Here is a 9,263-nt window from a genome sequence, read left to right as displayed (position 1 = left end):
AAAAAACCTTGAAAAGCTGCATTTCTCCCCAATTAAAATGAAACATCACTATATATAGAGGTATGCATTGAACACTATGTTTTATTGATATATTTACAGTTTTAAAGCAGTTTGGAAGCCAGCCAGTGCCTCAGTCACTATAATAAAATACATTCTAAATACCTATACATTTTGGTATTCAATTTTGGGATTTTTATCATGGAAAAATTAGAACTCCCCCCTGCCCCCTTCATTCACCAGGATGTAGGTCCAGGTCCTTCACTCCCAAGTTACAGCAACCCAGGCCTGATGGTGTCCCTCTCTCCCCACCCACATTTCCCCCCCATTTCTGCCAGAAGGGCCCTCAGCTGCCAGGTCTATGGGGTCAGGGACCCGAGTTGGCAGCCCCCTGCCCCCACAGCAGCACCCAAACCCTGGCTGATGGCTGCTATGGTGGATTGGAGCGCAGCACCCAGCTCCCCCTCTCCCATGGATAGCTCTGCTACAGCAGAGTCCATTGGGGGTGGACTGGGGGAGTGCTGCCAGCTGTAGGCTCAGCCTCCCCACCCTGCTGCCCTCCCTCCAGTGCCTCCATGGCCCAGCGGGTGAGATCCAGTATGGCAGAGCAAAGCAGGGTGGCAAAACTTGTTGCCACTGCTGGGAACACCACCACCATAGCAGGGCGCCCCCTGCCCATCCATCAGCAGTAAGGGGCACAACTCCGAACTGCCACCCCCACTGCTGCCAGGCAGGCAGGGGTTCTTCACCAGGGCAGTGCAGGGCTTGCAGCAGCAAAGAGTTTCTCCGCTTCACTCTGCCCGATCCCACCCACTGGGCTGTGGAGGCCCTGGGGGAAAGGCAGCAGGGTGGGGAGCCCAAGCCCGCAGCTGGAAGCCCACGTCCACCCCATGGACAAATCTGGGGGGCATGCAACTCCCCTACCCCTCCCGGGAATGCATGCAGTGGTGGAAAGCCAGCCCCCCCCACCCCCTGTGGCCATGTATTCTGGGCCCGGGCCCCAAGCACCATCCGTGCTGAGCAGCAGTCCCAGCCCCATGCAACTCCCTCCCTTCCTCACTATGGGGGCCTCAATCTCCCTTCCCCTCCTGCCAAACTTACCAGCAGAAGCTGATCTCCAGGCTCCCTGGCAGCCATGTGCATATGAGCGTGCACATGCACATGGTGCCCCCTGCCCCCCTAGCCCCTTGCAGGCTGCAACTCTGCCAGCATGCATAGAGCTCTTAGGGGGCTTTTTGCCTGTCAATGACCATTACAGATGGATGTGGCCATGCTTGGGGGCCTGGCAGGCATGAGCAGCAGTGTTGTAAGGCACATGGATGAGGCAAGAGGGGCAGTAAACTTCCTTCTCAATTTGCCTGCCAGTGTCCAAGCTTCTAGGTGGGCAGGAGGTACGTGCTGCTGCAACTTCAGCCACAACTAAGAAATATTTTTAAAGGTCTTCTGGTCCAACCGCCTCTAATGGCAACTGTGGGTCTGTTTCCACATATGCCCATCAGTTCATCAAGTCCATCCTTCCAGTGCTTTGGCTGGATGATGATCTGCAAGGATTTCATTCTTCCTTGTCATAGGTTTCTCACCTCCACTGAACGCCTGGCCACATGATGCCCAGCCTTTGACTAACTGCAGATAGTTACTTGGAACAGCAAGCCCCAATGCTAGTTCACTACTTCGAGTTAACTGCAGTTACCTGAAACCCCAGCCCAAACCCTTGGAAAAAGCCAGGCTGTTTCTCAGGCTTAGTCTACATTACAAAGTTTGGAGAATTGACACCTAAAACCCCTGTGGCCAGAGGCTCTGCTCTGCTGGGGGAGTTTTTCCATGTCTGTGGAGCAGAGTAAGGCTTCCAGCTGGCTGCTGTGGTTTGTTCAGCAGTTGGCGCCTCCACATGGCACTCTTTGCTCTCTCTGCCCAGCTACTGAGTGGAGCTGTGCAAGCTGCTAGAAGCATATGCTCTGGTGTGAACATGCTCTGGTGACTTGGCAGTGGTGGCTAGGCCAGGTAAGCATTGCCATGGCCACAGAAGCACTAGCCGTCACCTTTGCAGTGCTGTTTCCCTTCATAGGAATGAAAAACAGGAGAGAAACTTGTGCAAAGAACTAGTTGTTAAAGCAAAGAACCAGCATACACGTAGCAAGCAGTTATTTCCTTATTACCTCTTTCCTATGTAGTGGCCATTTTGAGAACGATTATCTCCGTCTCTAGTGACCCATTTTGATGGAATAGGGCTGCAGCAGTCAGATGTACTGGCCAGATGCACCTTCCCTCCGCAGACCGTGGGATGGTAAATATAACATTGGAGCAGGTGGGTATTTTGTTTTCCTTGTTTGTGTTCCTCTTCTCTGCTATCACTGCGTATCAGTAACATTTGCCTACTCAAAGGAACACATTGTGGTCATTCTGAGAATTTGGATCCACCCGGAATAAGCTATCCGGGTCATAAATCCAGTGCCAACAGTGATGATGTGGTGAGGGTGAGTAGCAGGAAGCTTCAGCAGCAGTCATGAACTCTGCCTTTGTCTGTCTGATCTGCCCATGTGGGACTGCACAGCAATACCTGAACGCTATAAAAGCTCCAGATTCCCCTGCCTCCACTCCCAGCAGTCCCTGCATTTCTGAAGATGAGGGTATCCAACTTCCTGCTGCTTCTGTTGCCCGTCTTTGCAAGGAGCTCAGGTAAAGCAGGTGTTCCTTCTGCTAAAAGGCTTAACATATGCTTGTGGGATTTCAACTTGGGCTGATTGCTGGGAACTGATTTCAAATGTGAACTATTTTGGAAAGTGGTGGTGGTTTGATGAAATGCACACAGGCTTGATCCAAGCTTCTGAGGATGCATGCTTCCAGTGTCCAAAACTTGGTGCTGCCCCACCATGCAGACTTTGAGATGGGGCCCCCAGGGCTTGCAGAGCCAGATGCAGCCAGCTGTGCAGACTGTGCCAGGCATAGAGTCCAGGTGCTTTCAGAAAGGACAAGTCTAAGGCACTCTTTCTATGGCAGTGCATCCAGGTAGTTGGAAAAGCCTGAGACATGGGTCTAACTGGGGCTTGACTCGCTGCTATGCAGCAGGAAGCCTGAACACCCTGAGCACCCAGTGCAGCTCAAGCCAGTGCAACCAGGAGCTAGGTTTATAGGTCTGCATGGGGGATGCTGGAAGTCCTGACAATCCCAACTGGAGCTAGGGCTGGGGCTCTCGGCACTTCCAGGGTCTACGACCCCTGGGCACCTGTCCCAGGCGGAGAGTTCAGAGCCGAGGTCTCCCCTGGACTGCTAGATTTCCAGGCCAAATGACTCGCTGCTACCCTGGGCAGCCCAAAGAGCCAGCTGGTCTGGGAGCCTGGCAGACTGGGCATTTCCAGTTCCAGGCCAGATCAACATTGCACTGCAGCCCTTGAACCACAACTTTCAAGTGGCTGTTGGGTGCATGAAAGCATACTGCATTTGGAAACACCATGTGCTGCTGTTCCAAGGCCAAGTTTTGAGATTTCCAGTTTGGAGGGAAGTTTCAACATATAGGGCTTTCCACCAAACCACACTAAAACCACCCAAGCTACCTGTGTACTATATATCCTTAGTTTCAGTCAGCTCTGCACTTAACCTCCCTGAGGCATGGGGGAGGATGAAGAACCACACTGTGTGTGAACAAAGTCCTTGATGTGACCGTCAGCTTTTCCTCTGTACTTGAACCATACCCACACCTTCACCCGAGGGTCATGGCAGTCTAAATCAATAACAATGATAGCCTAGACATTTTCTTTTCAAATAGTTTCAAAGACTTTTCTGTAGGCCTTGGGAACTGAGGAAGCTGGGGAAGGGGACAAAAGGCACGGGGCCAGATAGGGCATCATGCAGCATGGTGGCAACAGGTCCTGGAACAGATGGGGGTAACCACAGATCACCAGCACCCCACTAGGCCATGTCTACAGGCCCTCCAGTCAGGGATCATCCCCCGCATCCACTTGCAAGCCCTTAGTCTGAGGCAGACCTGAGAGCAGCTGCTGGATTTGAAGTGGGTTTGAACTCAGAGCAGCCTCGCTGGCAAACTTCCAGCTATAGGAGTGGGTTGTAGCCTCTGTAACCACTTCAGTCTCACACATACCCTTCTCTGGAAGAGAGATCTGATCTTGAGGCCTCATGCCCCGTCTATCCTGGCAGGGGGGCTCTGTTGAAGCCCTCAGTCTGTCCTTTGTTTAGTGCAGGCTGCTGCTGTGGATGGCAGAAGGGAGCTAATTGTCTTAGGGGACATTAAATCAGAAGTGTCCAATGAGGTAGATCATGGGCAGCATGCTGCCTGCAGGGCACGAATGTGTGGCACCTGGACTGCCACCCAGCTGCCACTGTTCCTATTGCTCTGGCGGCAGCAGCGCCCAGGGTCTCGGGGCTCCTCCTTCCCCCACAACACCAGGTGCTTAACTGTTCCCCAAGGGGTGGGGAAGCATGGTGCAGCACAGCCTGTGGGTCTTGGGAAGCCAGCAGCCCAGCGTGCCCATGCAGTGCGGTGCCACAGGAGAGCCCACAAGGAGCTGTATGTGACCAGGGGCCAACACAGCATAGGGGAGTGCTTGCCCCGTCCTTCCTCCCACACACAAACAGCATAAGGAAGTGCCTTTCCCCCCCTCCTCTCCCGCCACACACACAGGGTGCAGCCGAGTGCGGGAGAGCCCGCTTGTGCATGATACAGGTGTGAGGGGTAGCGGGCACCTGCACACACATGGCCCCTACTAGTGCTGCCCATGCAGTGCGTGCACACTGCTAGTGTGGCCTGCGGGGGCACGTGGCCCCTGACTGCTTTGAAGCTGGACAGTCCTGCTTCAGATGGTAAAGTGCTTGGGATTATCAGCCACCTGTTTGGGATCTGGACAAATGGAGGACTTGTAGACTCAGCCACATTGATCCCAGACTTTTCATCTTTTCCCCTCCTTCCCTCCTCGAACTGACAAGTCCATCTACATGGCTCTTTTTGTTATATTTTTCAGCTCTGGATTGCACAGAGGTACCGGGGTCCTTAAAGCAGATTGATGCCAGTAATGGGCAAGTGTTTGGAGTGAACAGCACAGGCAGTATTTTCACACTGTACGGGAACACTTTTGTGGAGGTGCCGGGCTCCCTGAAGCATGTCACAGTGGGCCCTGCTGGAGTCTGGGGCGTGAACAATAACATCTACAAGCTGGTGGGTGGCACCTGGCAGCAGGTCTCAGGTATGGTATCCCATTGGATATGTCACAAGGCGATGGCTAGTAGGATCCCTGCTAGGATTCGGTGCCTGATTTCAAATTCCTGCCCCAGACATCTCTCCAGTCAGAGAGGCCCAGCCTTCCTCACCCCCGATAGCTGGGTTTGCCATCACAGCCAGATCTGCCCGCCACTACTGCAAGTCCTTTTTTCAGTGTCACGAGTTATGAAACAATCACTGATGGTTACAGTGAAGTGTTGGTTTTTGTGGTACTCCAAAGGTCCCATAAAGACTGGTGTTGCTGATCTCCTTTATGGATTTGACTTAAATCCATTCTTTTGTTCCTACGTGGTTAACGGAATATGTTGAAGTGGATTATGCAAAAGTGAATCCACTATGTAAAATCCCTGCTCCAATATGCACCTTTATTCAAGAGCTTGTTGCCCGTTCCCTCGTTTTTTGCATTTCTTTCTGCACAATAGTCCACCTTCAACGAGAAGGCTTGAGAGAGGCTCTGAGAGGTTAAAGCCAGTATTTCCAAATTTGGATGTACAAATGTTAGCTCCTAAATAAAACATCCTGATAATAGAATCCAGGAGTCCCAGTATCTTGGCCCCTTTTCACTCTAAACTACAGTTGTCTGTACCTGAATGCTGACCCTCCCACTCCTCCCACTCCACCACCTCCCCATCCTGATTCTTAATGTATTTCTTACTGAATTACCAGCAGCTGATCGACTTCCTTATGTGCTTCTTGCTAGCACAGCCCTTCTTTGTCCTCTAAACAGAACTTTCCCTTCACGTTTCAGGGGCACTCAAGCAGATTGATGCAGGAGGAGACCAGTTTGTCGTTGGTGCAAATGCAATTGATGACATTTACTGCCTGCACAGTTCATCAACTATCTCTGTGAAGGAACAATCCTCCCCGCCCTGGGTCAACATTGCAGGAAAACTGAAGTACTACAGCTGTGGGCTGCGGGGCTGCTGGGGAGTTAACTCTGATGATTATATCTATTTTCGGCATAGCGTCACCCCCGAGTCTTGTGCAGGATCTAGGTGGGAGCAGATCGATGGCAGGCTGTCCATGATTGAAGTTGGAACTGAAGGATCTGTCTATGGAGTGTCAAGTTCAGGAGAAATTTTTCGCAGGTACAGTACAGGGGAATGTGGGTGGAAGCTCTTCCAAGATAAAGACCAGGACTACTCATGCCAGTCATGATGAGTTTTGGAAGCACAAGATATTACCTAATATTGTGTAGGAGGCTAACTTTGGTGCCAGATACTCATGGATTCAATACTGAACTGATTCCAGGGCTTTCCAGCACCCATATGGCCTCTTGTGGCCACTTTCTTGTGCCTAATTGGAATAACCTGCAATACCTGTTAGCTGCAAGGTGCATACCTAAAGCCCAGACTGGAGTCTGGCACACAGCAGAGGCTCCATTGTCCTTGCTACCTCTTGGAAACAGATGCCAACAGTTAAGGTTATCTGGCACCTTTTGTTATAAGCTCCTGCTTACAATTGCTTTTATTTTTGCCAAGCTGAACCGGTTTGGTTAGAATGATATACTCCAGGTGTCTTATTCTGGCTGAATTTTTCTGTTTTCTTCCCTTTTTCCTACTTTCTTCTTCTTTTTTTGTAGAAAGATTCAGTTAAGAGTATTCTACTGTTACCAAGGATAAGGTTCTGGGAAGTATGGTGTTTGCCCAGTGTTGTGGGGGAAAAATTGCTAAGGCCATTTTATCTGGTACCTCCATGCATCGAAGTAGGTTGTGCCTTGGTGTCAAGACTGTGCCTTGCTCTATGTATCGAGTTGTCCACATTTGTACAAATGTTAGGCCTCAAAAGCACAAAACTGAAAGCAGAGAATCTGTTTCTTATATACTCTTGCTGCCTTCTATTATCAGGGCCCAGGTAGCATTTAGGAGGAGGAAGCTTACTGGCGTGTTTGGGAAAGAGAACAGCTGTTCACTAGCTTTCCACAATTTCCCTCCCCACTTGACTGCAGTACCAGGGAATTTTCTTTGCATCTACACTGTCCCATCAAATTTTTTTTTTTTTTTGGATTCCTTGTTAACTGAAGAAAGCGCTCTGCTAAATAATGAATAAGAATGTTCTGCAAGCTGAGGGTGTATTCCCTTCCCTTGTCCCTTCACTGAAGACAGAGCTGGCATCACTCAGCTGTGACTCTTCCATCTGAGTAGATTAGATGTGGGCGGTCATTCAGGAGGATAGGTGCTGCTGTGCAGAGCTCTGAAACTGTGGCAGTAGGTGTAAACCAGGAAAATTGCTTTGGTCCCGCTGAAAATCTATTTTTCCATGCAGTGGGAGCTTTTTGCATAACAGACTTACTAACATCAGCCCTGGATGCTTTCTTTCAGGGATGGGATAACTAACAGCAACCCTGTGGGCACCACATGGACCCGGATCCTCCATTATATTTGCAAATGCAAACATGTGTCTTATGACCTGGGACTGCTGTGGATTATCTATAGTGAGGGGAAAATCATGAAATGCCAAGTCTAAACCACAACCCACGATCTCCACAAAACAGAGATCAGCAATGTCTACGAACACTTTCTTGCTTGTTGTGCACTTCTGTATTTCTTTTCTTAATAGTAGGCTGAAGCCCTTGTTCCTAGGACAAAATCTCACAAGAAAGATCCAGAGAGTTCAGTACAGCCCGCCAATGCTATCCCTCTGTTCTCTCACCTATACTTCGTCATTCTGGAATTGCATGCAATAGCAAGCAATTGAAACCAGCTCATTTCAAGCTGGAAGTAAAGTGTAACAAAGTTTTAACAATGAGGATTATCATCAACCCCGGGAACAGATCACTAAGGCATGTCTCCATCGCTTACTGTCCTCCAGTCAAGACTGGATGGCTTCACAAATCTGATATATTCCAAGTCAGACACAGGTTTTTGGGGGCGATGCAAGGAGCACTGGCTGAAATCTTTAGCTGTGCTATGTAGGAAATCGCTCTAAAGGGTTAGTGATTATGGTCTTAAAATCTATTAATCTACCAGTACTTATTACAATAGTGATGCAAAACCGTGGGGGTTTGGCAGTCTGGGTAACAGGGCTCCCCTGCCAGGCGGATGTGTCCTGAGGGCCTGGGGCTGAGACTCCTCAGTGCAATCACTTTCACAAATTGGTCATGCACCAGCTTAAAATGTGTTAGGTTTGTTGTCCCCAGTACTTTTATTTGAAGGCTCTTCCATACCACTGTGCATTGAATACGGGAAACTTACTTCTAATTCCCTGCTTTAATTTGTTCAAGGATGGATTAAACCTGTTATTTACCTCAGTAAGGTATTTGCTCTTTATAGTCTCTAAGAAGAAAAGTGGTGGTAAAAACTTTTTGTTCTCTACTGTCTTGTGGAAGAGGCTGGGCTTTTTCTGTGTTCTAGACCAGTGGTTCCCAACCTTTTTTATACTGCGGACCGGCATAGCAATGGGACGGGGCACATGGAGCCAGCTGCCTCCTTCCTGGTACTGCCCCGCTGTCCAACTTCAACCCCGCACGTGATTGCCGGCAGTGGAAGCTGGTTGCCTAGGCGGACAGACTGGGGTCTGAGCAGGGGGCTTGTGCCATGACCCAGCATCCAACCCTTTGTGGGCCGGCGGTTTGAACCTCTGTTCTAGACTGTGCTTATGCTAATAAAACCTTTCAGCATCCCATGCTTCCTCTGTGGACTTATGTATTTTCTGGAATCAACACAACTACACAACCAGTTGGTCTTCTCAACAGTGCGCCTCTTGGGGTAACAAGAAACAAGGGTCACAAACTGACAGAGAGCAGATTTAGGCTAGATATCAGGAACAACTTCTTCATGTTAAGTGTGGCCAAAATTTGGAATGGGCTTCCAAGGGAGGTGGTGCTCTCCCCTACCCTGGGGGTCTTCAAGAGGAGGCATCTGACTGGGGTCATGTGACCCCAGCACTCTTTGCTGCCTAGGCAGGGGGTCGGACTCGATGATCTGTTGAAGTCCCTTCCGGCCCTAGGATCTATGAATCTATGAATCTATGAACTCAAGTTTGGAGAATACTGGTGTACCAGGGAATCATCAGCCTAGACACTAAGGAGAAGTAT

At 49.9% G+C, this 9,263-nt stretch overlaps 1 protein-coding gene across 1 annotated transcript; it reads left to right on the top strand.

Annotated features, from left to right (window-relative positions):
- Positions 1-2,618: 2,618 nt before the first annotated feature.
- On the top strand, positions 2,619-8,845 carry LOC132243763 (fish-egg lectin-like). Its single transcript, XM_059714151.1, has 4 exons — positions 2,619-2,673; positions 4,971-5,192; positions 5,976-6,315; positions 7,549-8,845. Exons 1-4 carry the CDS (start codon positions 2,619-2,621, stop codon positions 7,691-7,693), a joined length of 762 nt encoding a protein of 253 aa, XP_059570134.1. The 3' UTR covers positions 7,694-8,845.
- The last annotated feature ends 418 nt before the right edge of the window (positions 8,846-9,263 follow it).

The sequence above is a fragment of the Alligator mississippiensis genome, chromosome 11 (genome assembly GCF_030867095.1).
Source record: "Alligator mississippiensis isolate rAllMis1 chromosome 11, rAllMis1, whole genome shotgun sequence".
NCBI lineage: Eukaryota > Metazoa > Chordata > Crocodylia > Alligatoridae > Alligator > Alligator mississippiensis.
The sequence above is the reverse complement of the archived record's forward strand: the minus strand, read 5'-3'. Positions and strand labels throughout refer to the sequence as shown.

What these genes read in the sequence shown, in the direction of transcription:
- LOC132243763 (XM_059714151.1), top strand. Translation starts at nt 2,619, where the DNA reads ATGAGGGTATCCAACTTCCTGCTGCTTCTGTTGCCCGTCTTTGCAAGG. An exon ending in CGTCTTTGCAAGGAGCTCAG is followed by an intron (nt 2,674 to 4,970) that starts GTAAAGCAGGTG and finishes TATATTTTTCAG; the next exon opens with CTCTGGATTGCACAGAGGTA. An exon ending in CACCTGGCAGCAGGTCTCAG is followed by an intron (nt 5,193 to 5,975) that starts GTATGGTATCCC and finishes TTCACGTTTCAG; the next exon opens with GGGCACTCAAGCAGATTGAT.